This window comes from Seriola aureovittata, chromosome 8, assembly GCF_021018895.1.
Source record: "Seriola aureovittata isolate HTS-2021-v1 ecotype China chromosome 8, ASM2101889v1, whole genome shotgun sequence".
Taxonomy (NCBI): domain Eukaryota; kingdom Metazoa; phylum Chordata; class Actinopteri; order Carangiformes; family Carangidae; genus Seriola; species Seriola aureovittata.
Genome location: NC_079371.1, coordinates 19530944 through 19554746, shown reverse-complemented (window position 1 = coordinate 19554746; position 23803 = coordinate 19530944). Strand labels below are relative to the sequence as shown.

General features: G+C 39.0%; 1 protein-coding gene across 2 annotated transcripts in view; it reads right to left on the bottom strand.

Annotated features, from left to right (window-relative positions):
- ctnna1 (catenin (cadherin-associated protein), alpha 1) overlaps window positions 1–23803 on the bottom strand; it is a 79602-nt gene that overhangs the window by 12702 nt on the left and 43097 nt on the right. For both annotated transcript variants that reach the window (XM_056382228.1, XM_056382227.1), the window contains exons 10-16: window positions 17818–17910; window positions 16940–17096; window positions 15971–16171; window positions 13851–14002; window positions 10252–10362; window positions 7352–7533; window positions 1990–2095 (exon numbers count right to left, since the gene is read on the bottom strand). In XM_056382228.1, the coding sequence (XP_056238203.1) occupies window positions 1990–2095; window positions 7352–7533; window positions 10252–10362; window positions 13851–14002; window positions 15971–16171; window positions 16940–17096; window positions 17818–17910 (1002 nt within the window). The remainder of the gene's footprint in view (window positions 1–1989; window positions 2096–7351; window positions 7534–10251; window positions 10363–13850; window positions 14003–15970; window positions 16172–16939; window positions 17097–17817; window positions 17911–23803) is intronic.

The window sequence follows — 23803 nt, the reverse complement described above, 5'->3', positions numbered from 1 at the left end:
CAACAGAACACCCATGACTTAAGAGATAGTAAATTTAACTTCTGAGGTAAATTAATGAGCACCACAATGATGAAATGCACCACTCATAGATACATAACTGAATGTTGTGCTGGCAGGGTTGCATTAGTGAAGTATGTGCCCCCGATCCACTAACACAGTAATCACAAATACATCAGAATAATTACAATGGAAAAAACTTCTTTTGAAGCTTCTCATTTATCAACATCTTTCATGTAGTCCCCCTGCCTGAAACATGTAATTTTGTAATAGATCGACTTACAATGCATTAAGGAAGTATTCAGATACCTTCACTTTTCACATTTTGTTATGTTGCAGTCTTTGAAATTGTTTAAATTTATTCTTCCATCATCAATCTACACACAATACCCCATAATGACCAAGGGCAAAAATATTTTTAAAATGTTTGCAAATTTATATTAAAAAAAAAATTAAAAAAAGGGAAAACTGAAATATCACATTGACATAAGTATTCAGACCTTTTACTCGAGGTTACAAGATTACACGATTACAGCCTCAAGTCTTCTTGAGTATGATGCCACAAGGTTTGCACATCTGGACTTAGTGTTTTCTGCCATTCTTCTCTGCAGATCCTCTCAAGCTCTGTCAGGTTGGATGTGGACTGTTGGTGGACAGTCATTTTCAGGTTTTTCCAAAGATGTTCCATTGGGTGGATGGGCCACTCAAAGACATTCATAGAGTTGTCCCTAAGCCACTACTGTGTTGTCTTGGCTGTATGCTTATGGACAGTGTACTGTTGGGAGGTGAACCTTTGGCCCAGTCTAATGTCTGACTGCTCTGGACCAGGTTTTAATTAAGAATATATGTGTATTTTGCTTAGTTCAGCTTTCCCTCAACCCTCACCAGTCTTCCTGTCCCTGCGGGTGAGAAAAACCCCCACAGCATGATACTGCAACCACCATGCTTCACCATTGGGATAGTATTGGGCAGTGTCTGGTTTTTAGAATTGAGGCCAAACAGTTCAATCTTAGTTTCATCAGACCAGAGAATCTTGTTTCTCACAGTCTGAGTCCTTTGGGTGCTTTTTTTGCAAACTCGAAGCAGCTTTCATGTGTCTTTCACTAAGAGGCTTCCGTTTGGCAAATCTGCCATAAAGCCCAGATTAGTGGAGTGCAGCAGTAATGGTTGTCCTTCTGGAAGTTTCTCCCATCCCCACACTGGACCTCTGGAGCTCAGCAAGAGTGATCATCGGGTTCTTTGTTACCTACCTTACCGAGACCCTTCTCCCCTGCTCAGTTTGGCTGGGCGGCCAGTTCTAGGTAGAGTCCTGGTTGTTTTAAACTTCTTCCATTTAAGAATCATGGAGTCCGCCGTGCTTTTGGGAATGCAGTGGAATAATTTTTGTATCCTCCCCCAGATATGTGCCTTGACACAATCCTGTCTCCTGTCTCTCAATCCTGAGCTCTGTGCAGGCAGTTCCTTCAACCTCATGGCTTGATTTTTGCTGATGTGCATTGTCAGCTGTGAGACTTTATATAGACAGGTGTGTGCCTTTCCAAAACATGTCCAATCAAATCATTTACCACAGGTGGACTCCAAACAAGGTACAGAAACATCTCATCTACTTATGTCAAAGTGATATTTAAATTTTGCCTTTTATTAAATTTGCAAAAAATTATAAAATTCTGTTTTAAATTTGTAATTGAGAGTAGATTGACAAGGGAAAAATTTAATTAAAATGATTTTGGCATAAAGCTGGAACATAAAATGTGAAAAAAGTGAAGGGGTCTGAATACTTTTTGAATGCACTCTATGTTGTAAAGTTTGTGCATGAGAAAGTGAGTAACTTCATTTTATTCACTCTTTGTGTTGCTGCAATTGTTGATAATTTACTGGGTCCTGACAGTGTCGCTGGCAGATTGCTACAATTCAAATTATATATTGAGGTCGCAGGCACAAAGGTGTAGTCTACATCAAACCCTTGGGGAAAGTGGTTCATTAATGACTTACATTGTCCGCGATGGTGCGGCCCAGCTTGTCCATTCTTGATCCTGCCTCTGCAATTTTCTTGGCAGCGCTGATGACATCAGACGTATTCTTCAATGGCCCTTTCCCCCTGGGGAAAAAAATTCGAGGGATCAGTCACTGTTTCTGATCTAATGTAATCTCATTCAAAATGCAGAAGCTGCATCTCAGTCATGGAGCGGCTGTTTGTTTTGGACGGGTGTTTTTCGGTTAGAGGCATGTATGGATAGAGTAGCATGACTTCTGGGAATAGTTCATGCAAACGTCACAGAAATACATCACCGATGAGTCCATACACACATAACACAAACACACTCGACACCATATTGTTCGGTCAGAGCTGAGAATGTTTTATAACCCATTAAATGAAGAGGGGCAGCTTTCAATCTCAGGGCTGTGACCAGACCATTTTTCCAGTAGTTTAGCATATGATGGACAAAATATATTGATAATGGGCTTTTAAGAAACTGGCAGCACAATCATACTCAGGAATTCTGGGGGAAACCCTGATTCAAGAGGCCATCTGATTATTCTGGACACCAGTGCCATATGCTTTCTAATAAAACAGAAATAATCAGTTCAATCTATTTGGCCCCTTTTATTCAAGCAGCTTTGAAGGGTTTATTAGTAGGCTAAGAAACAAGTTGGACTGGTTTCATGACTGTTGTTGCAGAAATATTGGTTGCCCGAAAAAACTCTACACACACACACACACACACACACACACACACACACACACACACACACACACACACACACACACACACACACACACACACACACACACACGCTCTTCATTTTCATGGTCATTTTCATCCAGGTATGGGATTAAGAAGGAGGACCAAACACAAAGGAGAGAATTGAAAGTAGGGACATCAAAATACAATTCAATTTGAAGCACTGGTCAATGTCCTAACATAACACATCCAGCCTTGACCTTCTTGAGCCAAACAAAGCCATTCCCTACATGGGTCAGTCCAGCCCTGACCTGACCCAGTGTAAAGCTTGTCAGCCATTTTCCATTTTTTTTCTACCCCACAAGGGACTCTGGGACACAGTTGGCAAGAGGCATAAATTGGATTCAAAGCTGCTCTCTCCAGGCTAAAAAGTGAGCCATCCAACACAGAACAGATGGAATTTTGTGTTCTGTTCTCTCGCTTCCTCTTCCCTCCCATCTCCAACCCTTCCCCTCTCTTGCTCTGCTGTAAAGCAAGTCAGGGGCCTAGTGGAAGAGGCCACGCGTCAGAGCACATACTGGAAGCTCTCTGGGGAAAATAAACCCCTGGAGACAGAGCTGGAGGCACTGTGATGGGTTCTGGGAGAAAAAGCCAGCAGAGTGTTTTTAATAGAGTGTTGCTAGTATAATGCTGTACTTTGCCCCAGTAAAAAAAACATCACATCACAATGCTTAAATACAGCAACCACTGATTTCTCCCCAACCACTGATTTCTTCCCTAAAAATATCCCTTCCCCTTAGCCCTAAGAAAGGAAGGGCTATATGCTATATTTCCTTACCATTTCCAGCCCTGTGTAGGTGGCCAAGTGACAATTGGGAAAAGCACACAAGAGGCCAAGAACATAGACAGGACACCCTCCTGACAAGCGGACATTCTTGTAAGATTTTCATACAGGATTTATACATGGAGAAGCGGCTTGGGACTTCAGGTCTGGTGACAGCTGCAGGCCTTCAGATGGGTGTAAGCCACATTGAACTGTGCTCTCCACAGCAAAGAATGCTCTAAGACAGGTGGCTCCCAAATATGTTGCATGTTTCCAAGCCACACATGCCTTATTCATGAGAGCCACCATACAGCCATAAGCGATGCAGGAGTCAACAAGAATCTCTCACTCTCTGCAGATTTGTCAGGAGAGAGGTCCAGATCAATTACCTCATACAGCATTAACCTTGGCAGGGCTTTGTGCCAGCTCAAGGTTGAGGGGGCAATAATTTGGGCGCGGGCTGAATTAGCCAGCTACTGACCTTCCAGGTGCTACTGCTGCATACAAGAGTGAGGGCATAATATGAAGATATATATTCAGCCCAACAAACATCAATGTGTGTTCCCTCAAACACACACCAGGATACACAGAGTGCAAACCAAGGTCTGAGAGCAAAAAGTCACAAGACAAAGTTGTGGTATTGGCTCGACTATACAATATTATTTTGAAAGGTATTAAAAACCACAGCTGAAAAAATCATGCATCCTTCAGAATTCTATATTCATACACATTTCATGAATCATCATGAAAATTTAAAGAACAAAGAAGTAACTTATGATCTGCGATCTTATGTTAGGTTAGACCACATGTGCATGTGAATTTATAAAATCCCTGTGAATAATGGACATATGATGAGGATGTCACAAAACTTCTGATACATATTTAATTTGGAAAACCTTAGCTGTTGGTGAGATGCAACAATGGAACTGCATTTCAAATTTAAAACATCTTGTTTTTCAAGCCGATTTAGACTGGCGGTTTATTAAATCCTAGATGAAATATGCAGAGGATAAGAGGCTTGGAGGTTTTTTTTTTTTTTTTTTAAAAATCCAGCCACTGCCTATAAAATGTCCCTCCAGGCATCCAATGCAACATAGCATTTCTCTTCTTGCATCTCGCTCACATGTAAGCTACTGTAAAATAGACCACAGGTTATCATTCTCTTTCTAATGATTGAACCCTGTGATTCAGTGTTCATGATTGCTGGTTACAGTAAGCAACTACATTTTTGCAAAATCGACACCAGATGTTCGGCACCAACTCAATACTTTTACGATACCGTAGTATGAACTGACAAAAAAATGCCCAAACAGTCACATCTTGCATTCAGTGCTTAGCATCTCAGTATTTAAAGTGTTGAGGACCTATGCTGTAATTCACAAATTATTCACAATTTAGCTCATATTTGGTTCTTCTTTGCTTTTTACTGCCTGTCTAGTTTTATTGCTTTTGATTGGAAATGTCCATCAAAAATCACTGAATCATCAAAATTTGGAATTACATAAAATGAATACTTTTACTCGATAAGGAGTGACACTTAGCCAGTGATGGTAAGCCTGTAATGGTATAAATGGAGAAAATGAGAAAACCTTCTGGTAAATGCAGCACTGAAAAAGCTTCAGTGTGCCGTTTACTTAAGGGGAGACTTTTTTCCATTTGAATTCTTTGGGTCAGCTTTGTAAGAGAAAAAGAGCCTTGATGTTGATACAAAGATGTCATTTCAATCAATAACCTCCTGAAACGTTTGTGTGTGTGTGTGTGTGTGTATATATATAAAGCGTACACGCCACACACACACATACGTATGCATGTCTATATAGTTACATAATTTTATGTAAATAATAATAATACATTAAACAAAGCAGCATCATTTATATCTGTGTCTGTGGATGAATAGGAAGCAAATAAAAATTGCAGGGTTCTCTGCAACCTCAGTCAAATCCTGGATGTGTTAATATTTTCAACTCTGTTACAGCTTTCCAGTATTGTACTTCTTTGGCCAAGGAGACGGGATCTTTGAACCATTCAGAAGATGAAGGCAGAGTGGCAGCATTTCATCATCATTACGGACGTGACTCAGAGTTAGGCACAAAATGTCCTCTGAGTAATTCATTTCAAAATTTAAAAAGACAGTCATACAAATATAGTCAGGCAGTTAAAATGTCCCCTCAAATCCTCCACACACACACAAACACATTCACATCGTGTGAGCTAGATGGTTGCACAGAGATAGAAATGCTGTCCAATCCTAATGAGAAAGTGTCAAACTGACCCCAATTTCAATATCACGTACACACATGCATTCAAAATATCATACAAACAAAATAGATTTTTAGATCGTCTGCCAATGAGGTTAAAGTAGCTTCTGTCTCATTTACATAAAAAAGTTTCCTGGATTCCTCTGGATTTTATGTCTTCTTCGTTAGAGGCATAGCAGGAAGCACAGCTATGGTGAATAAAACAATGACAACTTACAGTGTTGTGGTATTCAAACATACGGTATACACTCCGACATAGACGTGGTTCACGCTTGTGTAGCCAGGTTGTTTTCCATTATACAAGACTCTGTGAAAGTTGGAGAAAGTCTAAACACTGTGTATTGCTAATTGCGCCAATGGTTCATTATAGTTGTCTGTCAACACAAGGGAGAATACTATATTAATATATTAAAAATAAAAACTACAAAAAATGTACAATCTTCTAGTTATGTCTGTTATGTCATGTATTTCTTAAGGGTTTAAAAAGAGTGTTTTTACAATATCAGAAATCATTACATAAGTGTTGTCTGTGCCAGGGTACCAATTAACTTGGTAATGACACACCTTTGTTTTTATTTTGGTGGTGGTCATATCATTTTGTTTACATTTAGATCACAGACTTTCCTTGCAATGTTATATAACCCATGTGCTGTTTAAATTTTTCATCTCTCTCAAGTAGTTAGTTACGTTGGCAATATTTGCCAAACAACAACAGCTTTTCTGCAGAAATCAATGTTTGTGAAGTCTGAACCAAGTTTGTAAATTTTCAGCAAATATCCACAGCTTGCAACCACAGAATCTTTCAGATATGTACTGTTTTTAGTAGAGGCAGATTTTGAAGCCATATTTTCTGCAAAGATGTTCTATTCCCGCATTCATCATGACTTGAGATTTTTCTGTTTCAGCCATTTCTCTGCCATCTTCATTGTCTCACCAAACCTCTGGCAAGGGTGAATATGGCCACCCTGTAACAGCTCTGCATTTAAGATTTACAGTGCACACCCAGCTTTATTCATGAACCAGGGAGAGGGAGATTTGACGCACTGCTTATGCTTGTGCATATTAAGATTAAGGAAGGATGGAAAAATAATCAAGAAGAAAATCCTACCTACAGTGCTGCTTAAGGAAAATGAAGAGCATTGATGCATGAATACTAGTGTTAAACTGGGTACATAGCATTGTGCAGATAGGGGCAAATGCTGGGAAACAAATGTAGGCTTATTGGGTGATGTTGGGTGTATTTGACACAGGCTTAACTTAAACACGCATTCTGTCTTGGAGGCATTTTGCTTGAATTGCACAACTGCTGGAATATTAATGTGAGGAGAGGTTAAGACGGCATATGCATATCTGCCCTGTGAATGAAGACAGAGCTACAAAGGCTAAAAGACAAATACACAGAACACAAAAATTTCACTCACATCGATTATCAATCAAAGGGATTATTTAAAATGTGCAGCAATACAACAAGCCATTCATTCAGATGTATTTTGATGCCAGAAAAACATGTACAATTACAAAATTGGCCATAATTTGCTAGGGAGGAAAAATGGCTCCGGGTGTGAGCCAAGCTGTTAGTCCAAACTCACCTGGTGAAGTCTGTCATCTCCATCATGATCATGCACATCTGTTTAGCCAACACAATGATGTCATTGCCGCTGTCATCCCACTTGGATACCTCAGCATCCAGCTTGCTCTTCTCTTCCTGGAAGCTAGCCACCTGTTCAGCAATCTTCGCCTTCTGCTCCTGGGGCAACTGGGCCATGATAGCCTGAAGGAGGAGTTACGGAAAGAATAGACTGTTAGTGCACTAGATCTCAACATACTGTTACTGGGGCCATTTCTGTATCTCCAGGGCATTTTTTTTTTACATCATCCCCTATGGTTTCCATGGATGCACAAGAGTTTTCTTGCCAGGGAAGAGCATGAACCACTGTGTTCCTAGTTTGGCTTTTTTCATACAATCTTACATTTGTACACATGCTTGAATGATAGCTATACTATTTAGGTATTACTATTTATTAGGTGGAATCTAATGCAATCCAGTGCAACAGCTCTGCCATATTCTTCCCTTATGAACGTCACAATGTTCAGTTTTTATTAAAACATTGCAAAGGATTTTAAATAAACTATTATCGTTATTATTACTGAGGTTAATTAATGGTAGCATATATTGAAATGCGTTTCTAAGGGTGGAGGTCTTATGTGCTAAGATTGCAATTCATGTAGCTATTTTTCAATCTCCTCTTTATAAATAAACATCAAAGCTGCAAGATTGACACATCTCTGATAGGCCCAGGTTAAATGGGGATCTTTTTTTTTTTTTTTTATACAATAGCTGGGTTCAAAATGGGGCTCACTGCCTACAAAGTAATATTATCTGACCTCCCCTAAAAATATATTCACTTATTGAAGTCAGTGCTACTGGCCACTGAAGATCAATATAAGGGCATTTGTTTAGCGGCACTTAATATCATGTGCAAATTTGTTTAGCACCATTTCTATCCATCCTCTTAGGCTTAGACTGGTTAAAGGGCAGTTTCCAAACAGGCAATCAGACATTCAATGAATGAGCTTGTGAGGCCGAAGTGGGCAGACACTTAAGAGCAGGAAATCGAATATCATCGCAAGAGCGTCCATTCCATTACTGGTAAATAGGACTCTCTCTCTAGAGTCGCCTAAGCTTAAGTAAAGCTGCCCAGTGAAGTGCAAAGATGAAACCCCCCCCAATCTACCTAAACAGTCAGATAATGTTCAGTGAATAAAACAAACATCATGGAAATGTACTGAGGGATCACTCAATCATTTTTAAGGTTTTTAAATCAAATCATTACTCTGTATTTTTTAATTCATAAATGCAGTTAGCCTCTAAAGTTTCAGTAAAGTGTGAGTCTAAAAGGGGCAAAAGTCGTTTGTCAAGAGAGTAGATATAACCACTGACAATAGTTGCTTTCACACATGCACTGCAACCCTGATCTCATCCAGACAAATCCCGGAGGAGCTGTATGTGAGAATGCAAATGTATGAATCAGTTGGACCGGACATAAAACGAACTTTACCCTGCCAGATCCCTAGTACTGTTCGACTGATCCAGTGTGTGACTAAAGCAGGTCATTGTCTAGAGAATTCACAGTGAGCAAGAGGGCATGTTGATGATGTTTCTATTATGCCACTGGCACAAAATTGGCAGAATAAAAACATCCGAGAGTGAAGAGGAAGGGTTGCCTAACTAGAGAGACAATCTCATTCTGGAACTTCTGTCAGTAAGGACAAATTCACAGCAGGGAACAGCAAGAGATGCGGTTCTTTGAACATTGTCCAGTGTTCATATGAGAACACAGTTAATGACAATGCTGGTCTATCAAGTTGATTACTGTGTGGATAACCACTCAAGACAAAAGGACAGACAGAGCAACAATTCAAGCACACAAGAGCTTAGATTCACCTCTTCTAAGAAGAGGACAGCAGACTTATCATCTGCTGAGAGTCTTTTGAGGTAGCCTACTGAGTGCTTGAAAAGTGACCTGAGCAATCAACATATCAACCACCAACACGAATTCACATGTTCAGAAAAGGACTTGATATCTGAAGAAACAGATAGCGTAGATAATTGAAATAATTCTAAAATACTGGAGGATGTGATATGCAAAAAATTATTCATTATGGTTACTCTCTTATGCCTACTCAAAAGCCATAAGCATGGATTAGACAGAAGAAAGGAAGACATCATGGAAAGATCACCAATCTGCCTTAAGACTTAGAGGCTGAAGGATACTTCTGCCTGAAGACTTCTTTTGTCTTGAACTCACTTGACATCAGGTCTTTGAGTTGTGGGTAGCACCTCTTTCATCACAAAAAAACAAGACCTTGTTGTAGGAGTTGTAAAAGGAATAACTTTTTACAAATACTTGCGTCACATCTTCTATGGTGGCACCATGCCAACTGTGCATAACCCTTTAACATTAAGTATAAAGTGGGGTGTTTTGAAAGAATAGTTGCTGGAACATTAACATGAACATACTGTTACTAAGGACAATAAATAAATCTGCACTGTAACAAGTAAAACAATTACAAACTACAGTGGAGGGCATGAGGTATGAAACTGCTCTTCTGATGCAGTCTCCTAAAATGTATTTCATTGTACCAAGTGATTACATTTTTCTTCTAATGCCTTGTCAAACACGCAACATTAATTTAATCAAGTTGGATGGCAATATTCAACTCCGTAACTGAAGCATATAACACAAGCTTGTAGGTCAATATTTAACCATCTTCAAGTACGCCTCTGTTCAGTGGGGCACTACTGAATGCAATCTCCTATATCGGAAATATTAAAAATATAATTGTGTGTACTTTCAATATGTGTTTTTCTTGTGCAAATATCTCCCTCTTCTCACAATTAACAACACAATTAACACAATTTAAGATTTTAGAGGTCTGATCAGACTCAGGAATGTTTAAATACTACAAGAAGAAATGTAGAACTTACCCGTGCACTCTGGCCAGCAATAAGCTGGTCATCCTCTGTCTGCACACTGGTCCTGCTGCGAACATCAAAGTCCTCAGTCTCAAAGTCAGAGTCATCCAACTCCTCTGGAGTCTGTCAGCGTACAACAGAGAAGAAGAAAAGAGCAAAGGAAGGACAAAAGAGGAGACAAAGATCAAAAGGGTGGGGAAAAGGAACAAGAGAAATGTAGAAAAGGGAAAATGGGTGAAGAAAAAGCAGTTAGTTGTGTTTGGAGAACATAAAATATTATTGGCATACTATAGCCCTTTGAGCATGATTAAATAACCAACCTGCTTACTATCTATGAGAAATGCCTTGGCGCTGCCAGCCAGGGCAGTGTCAGATAAATGTCTTCCTCCCCATAGCTTGGTACAAGAAAACTGTAAACTCTAAATGAATTTGTAAATCAAGTGTAATGTGCTGCCTGTGCATTTTGAGAGGGAAAATGAAGGTACGAGCTGGTATGAAACATATTGGGAGCAAAACGCTTCAGAGTTCCATCTGTCGCTGCTATCTGTAATATGGCGGGTGACGCATGAGTTGTGTTCTTCTAGAGTGTTGCTACTTCATCTCTGTTTTTTCACCTCTTCCCTAGCATTGAATGCAGAACAAGCCACAAGCAACTATTTTTCCATAAATATTAATATTCAAAAGAATTTCTCAACAGGTCACGCTTACGGCAAAATACAATACTGACTGACAGGAAAATGTATTTGGTGGTGATATGGGCACAGGGAAGATGATGTGGACAGATAAAGGTGCATTATCACACCTGTGCCGCTACTTGTGCTTATCCAGCTGTCTCAATACCTCCCTTCTGTAATGGATTTGGAGGCCTCACATCTAAAAATAGCTGAAGGTCTCTGAACAACCTTACACTGCTTTATGGAATGTAGAGATGCTCTTGTTCTCAAGGGAATAGGGGTATGGTTTCAGATACAAAGCTGTAGTGACTCATAGGCATCTCTTTCAACCCAGACAATGCTGTTCAGTGGGGCAGAGATATCACCTGCTGTGGCCTGTGCAACAGATAACCTGTGAATGTGGGAGGCTCAGAAATGATAGCTCATGGTGAGCTCCAAATGGGAAATTACTGTAAAGAAGCAACAACAATTCCCTGCAGTTTAATAAAACAAAGGTTTTGACAAGCTAGTAGTGCTTTCACAGTAAATGAAATGTTAATACTGTTTTTCGTGCTGTGGCCAAATACATTGCCCAGCATCTGAAATGCTCAGTTTCACCTCTCTGTGGCATATATGACCAGATGGTAATTGAAGTGCCATAGTTAATAGAAGACAGGGACAGAGATAAAATTACAGTATGACAATGCTAGAAAGCAGACATTAGCCTTATCTAGTATTTTTGTCTGCTGCAGTAGATATGGACAGGACAGTACAACAGTAAAATCCCCCATTGTTATTCTTTTGTGACATTCTGCTCATTCTGCCTCTGTGAGTATACCATTTTTCTTTTTTTTTTTTTTGAGGACAGAGCCGGCAAAATCACCTTGGGCTGTGACGCACTGCACAAATCATAAGGTAACGACAGCTGCCCCCTGTATCTTGCTTTCAGCGGCTCCCTGACTTTGACACGGTTTGATGTCTGGCATATTCTGTGATGTGGCTGTAGGTGGGGAGAAGGTTTTACCCACCTGTCAAATATCCGAGGGATGTCCAACACAGACTGCGTACGCACCACTTACAGAGGTTAAAGACTTGTCTATCTTAAGTAGCCCCAACTACACACTTGTCTGTTCTGATTTAAGAGTAGGCCACTGTGCAGTTCATGCATGTGAGGGTTTATAGAAAGATGCCTAGGGAGTGTGTGCTTGTGCGTGTGAGTGTGTGCAGACATGCCCTCTAGAGAAATTGTGTCATAGTCCTCTCATGCTGATTTGCAATATTCTATATTTCTCTGGACTTAGAATTGAACATGCCTAGTTTCACATGTGCCACTGAGGGACAGTTCAGCCAAAGAACTGGTTCTTGAGGACAGAGATTAATGTACTTGATACATTTGTCTAATCTCATTACAGACAACAGAAATTAAGAGTAGGCTTAAGGAAACTGCGGTGCGGATGCTGCTGAAAATTCATTAACTATTTCCAGCTGAATGAAAACCACAAAACTTGAGATGATTACTTCTCACACCTGATCATGAAATCCAGGCAAACCCGGGAGCTGGATCGTTTTTCTTTTTTTTTTTTTTAGATAATGGATGAAGTCTAAGTTGAGTCTCATCGCTATCTCCTGCTCTCAGTTAATGGCAGACTGAAGCTGACGGATTAATTATAAATAAGCAAGATTTTTCATAAACCCTCCGTTACTTTTACCACACATGCATACCTACACACACCCACCCACAAGGTAGTGTTCAGCACGCGCCACAGGCCCAGTGTTAAAAGCTTAATCAATCTGGATAACAAGAGTGGAGCTGGGGCAGATGGAAATTGAATGTAGTTCTCAGGCTTGCGGTCCGACTAAAGAATGCTAATTAAAACCTCCATCTTAAATCAATTGCTTATTATAATGCAAATACTGCATAATGGTCTCTCTCTCATTTGGTTTTTGTCTATGTCTGTGCAGCATTATTAATGAGAGCCCAGGCACAGCTTTGGAGCAACACTGTCAACACAAAATGTGCCGTCAAGACTAATGATTCCAATTCTAAAGATTAAAGTGTTGAAAATAATGGAAGATGACATAATACAACCAACTAGCACATTGTAACTCAATGTAGTAAATACACAATTAGGTACTGTTACACATGAGAAGCAGTTTAAACAAATCAACTTACTTCTTAATATATAAGAAATTAAATTTGGCCATTTGAAGTAGCTAAGTAGTTATACTTTAAAACCTTAAGAACTATCAATTTCTCCTTACAACTGCAGTGGGTTCTGTTTTCAGCTCATTGTCAGTCAATTAGGTAACGCTTGAATGGTACCCAACTACCATCTGTCTCAGTTATAGTTCCACTCAAGCAAAGGCCATTAACCCACAGACAACTAAGGCTGTTGTTACACTAGATTGCAAGTCTGGTCAATTAGGTCAGCTCTTGCCTGAGACAAGTTAATCATTGGCTTCTAGGACTGCACGCACATACATTTTCTCGCATACTATTAAAAATAGAATCTGGTTCACAAACCAGTGGCCATGTATATATAATTACATTACACTACAATAACCAAGGACTCTCACAATGTTGTGGATAACTTCTGTTGAAATGTTTTAAATTAAACCACATCAAATGAATGCTGCCCATGGTTAAGGAATATTATTCTTTATACAGGGTTTTTGTTGCTTTCAGAGGGGTTGTAGCTCCTTAATGTGATCAAAGTGAAACCTTTCTATAAATGTGCAAACATCCAGAAATGAAAGAGTATTATTTATTCGTGACATTTTGAACTCACTGCAATGCTCTAGGGACAAAAATGTATAAAATACAACTCACAATGTGAAGAAGAATACATATTATAAAAGAGCAAATGCTGTCATTGAAGACAAATACTGATTTTCACACTGCAATGATCTGAAAACCAAGACTCATGTTACAAAGGTGGAAAAAATAGTGCGACTTACTCTGATCATGAGGACAGCCTTGCGAATGTCACGAATGCCATCATATACAAGACGGGATGCGTCAATGAACTCATTCTCATCCACAGGTTGTGAGGGGTTTGCACTCAAGGCCTCCACCGCAGACTCCACTTGCTCTGTGAACCGTGGCATGACTGAAGGAAGGTGAGATGAAGGGTGGCAGGTAGAATGGAAAAAGAAGAAAACATCAATGAAAATTCACAAAAACACAGAGAGCATTGGTACATAAGTAAAGACAGCACAGCGTAGAAGACAAACAGTATTCGTACACCTTGAATGAGGCATGTGTTATGTAACATGAATATTTGAATTGAATACAGACAGAATGACATGTTGCATAAACCAACTGTCAGCCACCACCTCCAACACAAAACCGAAACAGAGTCAATGGGTTTGTGAAATCATTAGCACTATGGTGAGAATTTACATCTCTTCCAGGTCTATGACATTCCTCCCAACACTGCAGGTTATCAAAAGCTAATCGACATATCATCAACACAATCAGTCTATTAAGGAAATTGTGTAATTATTGATTATTATCAATGATCCCCTCAGAGATACAAGTACGGCCTAATTCTGATCTGTTTGAAAAAAAAACAAACAATGGAAACAGCTGCCTCAGAATAATCAATTAAAAAATGAAGTGATTACATTTAACTTTGACAGATGAAATGTTGCACCATTGATCTACTTACTCACTGCCTTATGTGGTTGCAGGAAAAATATGCAACACAATGCTGAAGCAAATAGATCCCAGATTTGGCATAACAGCATTTTCTAATAGAAGGTTTCACAAAGCTGTCCCAGCGGACATGTATTTTGCTCCACTGATGATATAATAACAGCTCCAGAGGGCTCTCCAGCACATCTCCATTATTAGTATTTCAAATTCACTACTTAGGATTCAGCTGGGCCTTCATGGGTGAGGCATGGATGTCAGGATGCAGATGTGGAGGAAGAGAGCAGCAAGAGTAAGAAAAAAAGAGGATTTGGTTTTGTGCTTGCAGGAGGCTTCTGTATGAAAATTATGTTAAAAAGAAATGTGAAAATCTGGTCATATTGGGATTTTTACAGTCACAGTCATCACTTTCCTCAGCATGTTACTGATGACTCTTTCAAATCATTTCAGAGAGACAAAATGATGCATGGTTCACCATGTCAAATGTACAGCTAATGAACTTTAGGGGCTGCAACCAACTTTTAGTCATATAATTTTTATAATTTTTTCTCAACATCCTACTACCAAACCAAACACTTTATACTGAGATCATGAGCAAACATTGCCTTGAATTATTGACAGGATGTGAAAGAATCTGACAATCAGTCTCACAGCAGTATATGTCTCCAGAACTCGTCACCCATCTCAGCCAAAGCAGAAATCCTGCTTAAACTACAACTACAACTGAACAGTGCCTGCTGTGCAGATTAGTAGTGTCAGTTGAGTTGGAGGTAGTTGGATCTCACAATGTAGCATCCATAATAAATAAGGGAATGGTTGAAAACAGTCTTTTCTACGCCAGTTCTGGGTATATCTCAAAAATGTTTTCTTTTTTAAATGCACTTAATATTCATACTTGAAATACCATAAATGGGACACCCATACCAAGATAAGTTAGATAATAGATAGGTTCAGACAATTTGATACACGTTGAATCCATAATGAGCAAACAAGTAGCAAAACATTCAAGGGGGTTGTACATGTTCACTACGCCTGTATCACTGACAAAGACCATGTAAGGAAATAAGATTAAAAAAAAAAGAGGGAGGAATGTTTGACCCTCTTTCTCGTCACACTGTGCCAAAACATGGCATCCCTGTCGGGTGCATTGTATCCTGGCTTTACGAGTAATCCACCAATATGGACGCATCAGCTGTTAAGCAAAGAGCATAGGTTCTCCCTTTTGAGTGTATCCACTAACTATGACTGGGCATGTGCAGAATCACAAAAATAAGGCACATAGATGCTACAGTAATTCGAAAGCTAGAGACGTAATCATGGTCTGTCCAAGTCTAAGTTATGACAATTTGAACATGTAAATGCACAGTCTCTTTGGCAGAAACAGACCACTGGTTTTCATTACATTATTATGTTTCTGTGGTACCTGTGTCAGTCAGTAGCTTGGTAGCCTCCAAAACCTTCTCTGTGTAAACTCCAGGTTCATAATTGTCCATTTCAGAAGTGACCACATGGACAACTCTGGCAGCTCGGCCTCGAATAGCCCCAGCAGTGCGATCCAAACCATCAACATCTTTCTCCTGCAGAGCGATGACACACTTATTCACATCCTCCAAGATGTGGTTCTCTGGGGACACAGAACATTGATGCAGTTATTAGTGTATACTTTTTATTAGATTAACACTTTGCTCCAAACATGCCATCAGCCTGCCTGGTATACTGGTATTTTCATTTATTTCATCCATGACTTGCTAAAAAGAAGCAAATTCAAAAATGGAGCATGTTCATATTAGTAATAATGACAAAACACAGAGTGAGGAAATTCTCAACCTTCATTCTGTGTTTGTATAGGGCTGAAATTAAGAGGGCCACTGGGAGGCTTAAATGTAGGATGGGGAGGGCTGAAGACAAATTCTCAGATTGCTTATTAATGGGGAGCCTGTAAAATGCAAATGTCCACTGTGTAAATTACAGTCTGTCCTTGGCTGGAGGTGAGAGAAGTCACTCTGCTTAATGCTTAATGAGAACTCTTTAAGGGTATGCCTGACAAACCATTTGTGTGCTTTAACACACGTGACAGGATGTCAATTTCAGACGTAGTTCTGCTGATGCTTCAATGCTTTACTCCGTGGAACCCAATCAGCCTTGGTATGTATGGCTCTCATCAGAAGAGACTAATACTACAGATCCTTTACAGCTGTTTTAACCCCTCTTAAGAGAGGTCTTAAATGCTTTGTGCAAATCTCTCTTAATTCTAACCAATAGTGTTGTCTACCAATAAAGAGTGCACTATCTGTTTTCACATTTCAAAACATCACAAATCCTGATCGTTCCAACAGTACAACACATTCTTTTGTCCCTTCATGGCAGTAACATGCAAATGAATAGCACTTACCAGAGACACAAAGGAAGTCATCAATGGATGTTATGTCATCAACAGCATCAGTGAGGACGCGGACCTGCTTCTCCCACTGCTCCTTGAACAAATCCATATTGTCCTGGGCCACTTTACTGTTGGGCTTGGCAGCAAGGGCTAACGCTGCATTAATCACCTGTAATCACCCAATTATAGCCATTAAAGCTCCATTACAGCATAGCCCTCAGCCACAACATTTGCATAGGTTGATTGCACGAAGCCCCCCACTCTTCCACCTCAGTGTTGGGACTGCAGCATGAAGCCAATTCATTCCTGGCAGTGATTATAGACACAGGGTGTTTTGAAGGATTGAATGAAATAAAACTAATAGCTGCTTGTTTTTGAGGAAGAAACATCTGTGGGTATCAAAGCTGAGGATGAATGGGAGTCATTAGATGAGATTAAAAAGAGCAGTGGCAGCAAAGTGGAGAGCTGGCGCAGCTCAGAGGTACAGATGAGGGACTGGTATGACATATGAAAGATGGGTTCAATGGTGGACACAACACATGGACAGCAAGACTTCAGGTATTGATGTTTCAACTTTTTTCCCTTGCCCCACCTGACTGCTCTATATCCACTATGATGTATATGAAATTAAAACCACAGAGTTGGGTCAAACCATTTGCAGTAAAAATATTTATTAATATTTAATTATGTATTTGCAGGTTTTAAGACATGCATGGAAGATTGTTTTGGATGGAGGGGTAGTATATGAATAAGTGAAGCCACCATGTTTATAAACTTTCATTTTTATATTGCCAACTCTAGTGCCAGTATTAAAACACAATTGGCAGAAACTCAAAGAGGTGCACAATCAATGAACTGGGTAGAAGTTGACGACAAAACTACCAAAGTACCTGTGGGCAGAGAGTTTCCAATTGAGATGCTGCCATGCGGACCAGCTTCACTCCCTCCTCATTGTTGGAGATGGAGCATGCCAGGTTGGCCACCTAAGAATAAAAGAAAAACACACAAATCTACTTTTTAGCCAGTCAGAGACTCTGACACAGAATTATTTTGAGAAAAAAGAGAGCAATACATAGATACATAATTAAACTTAAATAAGTTCATTAAGGGAGCCTGGTTTCGAGATTCTTCTCTATCAGAAATGGAGCAGCTCTACAACATAACTAATCCCTGTGGAATACAACCCCACTGCTGAGGATTAATTTATAAAGCTGCTAAAATCATACAATATGATGCCACAAAGGGGAAAAAGGCAGAAGTAGGAGGGAAAACAAAAGCTACGCTGCTGAATGAATAGATAAAATAAAAGTTTTGTATTTGTTTCCCAAAAAATAGTTCATTTTCTCAAAATGCAAATATAAATTGTAGCTGCTAACTCAAGGACTGGGTTATTCTCAGCGACTAAATCACAAGGCTGCCAGATTGCCATTACACTCCTGGAATCAGAGAGGAAAATATTCCTGACACTTTCAAAAACCGAGCAGTCGAGTGAGAGCTGGAGTGCTGAGGTAAGCAAGTCTTGCTTTGTGGCTGCCAACGTTTATGGTTTGTGAGTATATTTTCATGTATTGACCAACAAATCAAGCTCTCCCACAATTATTTGTAAATATTCTCGCATCTTCCAGAGTAACATTATGCTTCTACTCATATTCAGAAAATTTAGGTCAGATACTATGAAGATTCCCATTGGTTGGTTGGGATGTGCTGGCAACAATGCTGAAACAGAATGCCTGGGATGTGAGGAACTGTGCCAAAGTAGGATTATCCAATAGACAGAAAATGTGCTGAAACATAATCAATTACAAAGGCAAAAACCAACGGCTGATTGCATTATAGCAGGAACAAGGACTGAAAGGTTTTTAAGGAAAAAAAAAAAAAACCTGGGCCTTATTTTTGTAGCTGCATCCATCAATCTGTTATATTCACCAATTCAAATGCTGAGATCTGGGTCACGCAGCAACATAAGCAGTGAGAATCTCATATGTTGTAAACAAAACTCTATTTTTACAATAACATCTAAAATTGAGTGCAACAGAACTGTCAGTTATGATCATACGCTGCATTTAAGTACTACATGCAGTCACAGCTATAGTCGGATTGGGCAAAGCCAAACTTTGCATTTGAAAATCAAATGAATATTCATAATGGATAGCTTGGGTATTAATCTTAATATTTGTAATTATTTTCTCTTCAAAATAACAAGGTTACAAATACAATTTTTCATTCAACTTGTGCCATCCACTGATTGCTCATGTTTGCCCTACTGAACTCTACTGAGTTCTAGGGTCTTAAGATTTAAGCTGGTAGATAAAATGCTACTACAAAAGCATAGAAATGTGGGGCAAATCTATGTAAATAAGACTCTGGTTGTTAAAAAAAATTCCTTTAAAGCGTTGGTGGTGGAATGCCTCACTGGCTGCAAGAGTGGCAGAGTGGATGAGTGTATGAAGGATCCTCTCCTCATCACTCTCCTCAATTCTACAAGATTTTTGCTTGTAGAATTCTACAATTGTGCTGATGAGACGCATTTATGCCAGTGCGCTGGTGATGCACAAAAACATTGATATAAACATATCCCACATCACTATGCAAACACATGCAGGGACCACAGGGAGAACATTCAGCAGCCTCAGAGGAGGGGTGAGAGAGTGGGTACATAAAGAAAAACTGGGACTTTATTGAGAGACCTGTGTTTTTACTTTCATGATCTTTCACATAAGGTTTCCTCTTACTCTCACCACGATACCACTGGGAGAGCAGCCATTTCAGAATAAAGGGACTGTAGAGGAAGCAAAATAAGAAAATTCTACCCTAAAGTCAACTAACACCATTCCACTTGGCATGCTGTATCATACCATTTAAAGTGTCAGGGGAGTCGGAGTTTACCAAGTCTGTGCAAACAATTACCACCAGTCTTATAGTTATATACAAACCTACACTTGTTCAAGAATATGCATTTTATTCAGTGACAACAAACATCAATGTCAAATCACTTGAAATGCGGAAGGACCAGCAATTAAATTATGCTATCTGTGCAGATACACAAATCTTTATCATTATGGCCCCATCACAGTATACAATTCTTGCCGTACTATCTCTTTAACTACAATTCAGTGCACACTGGCTTCGTAGAAATGCTGTGTGCAACTATGTATAATGTGATGCATATTATACAGATTAAAATAGATGAGATGACAAACAGAGCTTGTTGTGATCAGAAACGTGTACCACTACCGTCTCATTATTCCAAAATTATGCACTAACAGCACGTTCAATGAATCACACTGTGTCTCACATATCATGCAAAATCATTTGTTTTCTTCTTAATAAAAAGAAGACTTTAATGCTTAGAAAATGCAGTCAGAAAGCTAAAGTAGTACAGCCAGACAGGGGTAGATACCAGATCGTAAATATTTCCCCTTGCCTGCCAGGAGAGGAAGGAGGACAGGAGGAGAGGAGGGGAAAGGAGGAGAATGTGTTTTGGAAGCTAAATACTTTATGCAATGTCATCGTTGTGCTAAATAAAATCAGAGGTAAAAATGTGACGCTGTAGTTTTTTTAGTAGCTCTCTTAGTAAAAAGGTTTGAAACTTGATTGAAGGCCAGTTATGCTTAAAAATCTTATTTTTGTTTTGTCTTATTTTTTAACAGAAAAACTTGTACATTGCTTCATATATGTACATTTCCCTGTAAACATGTATGATAAACAAGATTTTATCCCAGTTTAATTATACGATAAAGAATTACAAATGCAGAACACGGTTCTCCCAGTAAATTCTGGCTTCCAGCTGCTGATTACATTATTCCATTGGATCACTGGTCACACTCGATGTTGGTATCTCTACATCTTGACTTGTCATGTTACAAATATCTATGACTATGACTTTTCACTCCAAAATTAATAATCAAAACAATTTCCCCTCAAAGCAATAATCTACTTATCGACATAACATTAACAAACCTCCTATCTAATGTCACTGCATTCCTTTTGCCTGGTAAAGAGTTTGATGTAAGTCAAATTTAATTCATTTCATCATTTCCACCATTGTTCAGCTATCAATCTTAACATCTTCTCATTAGGATGAAGAGACACTTATTTTTTTGTCACAAGAAATTCATTCAAATGGATTTACAGTATCTGATGAGGACATTACAGATTGCTGTTTATTCAGCTGCCTTTCCAGTTTACTTTTTCACTCTGCTAACTCAGTGCTGAAATCTCCACAGCGTCCTGGGCACACTGGGACCTTTAAGAAGATGGCCTTGAGGTAAAAACACTAAGCTCAGTCTATTTTTTCCTCTGCTCTTAAGATGATGAATTTCACTGCTTAAATGGCCTACAAACATTGGAAAACCATTAAACCACTAGATTTGGCAACAAATGTCAATATCAACCTCTATTGCCATAATTTTCTTTCCAATGTGACTACATTTGAAGGGTTCTGTTGTCAGGTAAAATAATCTCGATTTTATTCATTCAGACATGAAGAGAATTTTATCATACAATTTCAGGCTGTTGTTTGATAGCTTCCACAAAGGCTATCAGTAAGATTTTTACGCTGCAAGTAAATGAAACTCATTAAGTGAAGCTTTTAATTTAGCTTTATTTTATGATATAGACATTAGGTTTCAAAAGACTGATGTTCTGACAAATACGCGTAGAGAAGAGGCCTACAAATGAATGTGGGTCAGTCATAATGTTGCTTTCATACAAATGTGTGTGAAGTAATGGACCATTTGCCTTTGGGCAGCCTACACTTGCACAACTCATGATGTCATACAAACAGAGGCTGAGATTGGTGGCACTTTTTTGTTCCTGACTCTGAATAGAGAACATATTACATTTCCAACATATTCACTGGCTTTGTTTTATAAATAACCAAACATTTTGTTTTTTCTCACTCTGGGCCTTGCAACATCATTCATTTACATCTGTAGTGTTTGGCAGAAGCTCTTTTCTTGAGCAACTTACAATACCGTTCAATACCCACTTTGCACAATGCATTTGCAGGGAAATGTCAACCATTTTCAGTCAGAGGTGAAAGCCAAGAGTCCTACTGTGACTTACCTATTGCTCAGCTGACTGCATTAATGTTGAATTGCTCTACAGGCATATTTTCCATTAGAGATGCACTGATCGATCAGCTGCCGATTGGAAAAGGCCAGTTTGCAGTGTGAAAGTCTGCGATTGGTGACCAGCTGATCAATTTCAGATATCAAATTTAGAATACAGGTCAAAATTACCCTCATGGGCTAAACAATGGTTCACATCATGCACACAACGACACAGCCACACAGACACACCCAACATGCCGTCAACATGGAAGTTCTTCACCGTGAATGAAGAAAAGACAAAAAGCTCACAATTTGTAATACCTGTAAGGCCAAAGGAAATCAGGGAGGAATAACCACAAAAACATTCGGAACAAACTTAATCGAACACAATTACCTCGCTGAGAAATTTAAAGAATATAGCAAAAGCAAAGTGGCTAAAACTAGTGCCACATCACTTATCTCACCTGTACAAGACAGATATACTGCATCTCGCACACGTGTGTCCCCACCACAAGCATTGCTGGCGTGCCTTGCATAATGGCCATCAATAGTGTAATAGCAATAATAATGATAATAATCCATCATTGTCCATAAATCAGCCCAGAAAGTTGCAATCAGTGCATCTCTATTTTTCATAAAAAATGATTCAATGCTTGATTGTTCACTTAAAAATGATAAAATGTAACATTGGCTGCTCATAAAAGATCGCAATTCCTAGCCACAATGAATGCATTCTGGCATCAAACCCCTCTCATATTTCATTACAAACACTAAATCACTTGGAATAATTACTACCATATCAACTTTAACTGACTATTGCGTAACTGAAACCCTAAAATGGTATTTTAGAGGAGAGACTATGCGTTTGTCAATTTACTAATAAAATCCTCACTACACTCTGAGACACATCTCTGCCTCAGTTCACTATGGCAAAAATGAATCAATGGCTGGTTGTGTCTGTTCTGCCTCTACATTGCCTTTGGATGCAATCACGTCTCCTCTGGAATTCATTTAACATCTCAGCATACCTTAACATTAATTCTACGGTCTACATTAATGTCCTTTTTTGTGTGTGTATTATCTTGAAATGTTATTTGAATGTGTTTATGAATTTCATTTATGTTTTAGTGGTGCCTTAATGTGAATTGACTGTGCCACTAAGAATTTTTACCCAAGATAAACAAACGCTTACAAGTAAAAAAAAAAAAAGAAAAAACACACTACAGATTCCTTGAGGGGTTTTGAACCATCTACAGTACATGGTTTTTAGTACAATGCTTTGAGTTTTATTGGTTACAACAGTGTAACTAGCAGAATTATGTTGGGATTTTTTATCATCCTTAATAGGGCTACACGATTTGAAAAGAAATCATATTGCGATTATTTTTGGCAGATTTTGAGATTTCAGTTGGAATGGTAATTTTTGTGTTTCATTTTGACTGAAATTTTTTTTTAAATGATGAGTGATTTTGTTATATTTTGTACCAAACAAACATGTTTACACATTTTGGTACATCTGGAGAATATGATTTGTAGACCAGGCATCTCTGTAGCACCACAATGCATATGGTGCTAACAAAGGACAACAATGTTGTGACACATTTTACCTTTATCAAAAAATAATTGCAGCTCCTGTGATTTAGATATTGCACTTGGCCATATTGGGATTTCGGTTATACTTTGATTAATTGTGCAGCTCCGATCTATAATATTCTATAATTTTATAACCAAAACCTGTGTCCATACTGTGTTCTATTATCCTCATTTGACGAGCACCCCCCGAGTTGCGCAGGAGTGCGAGGGCCCGTTCATTGCTGCTTGC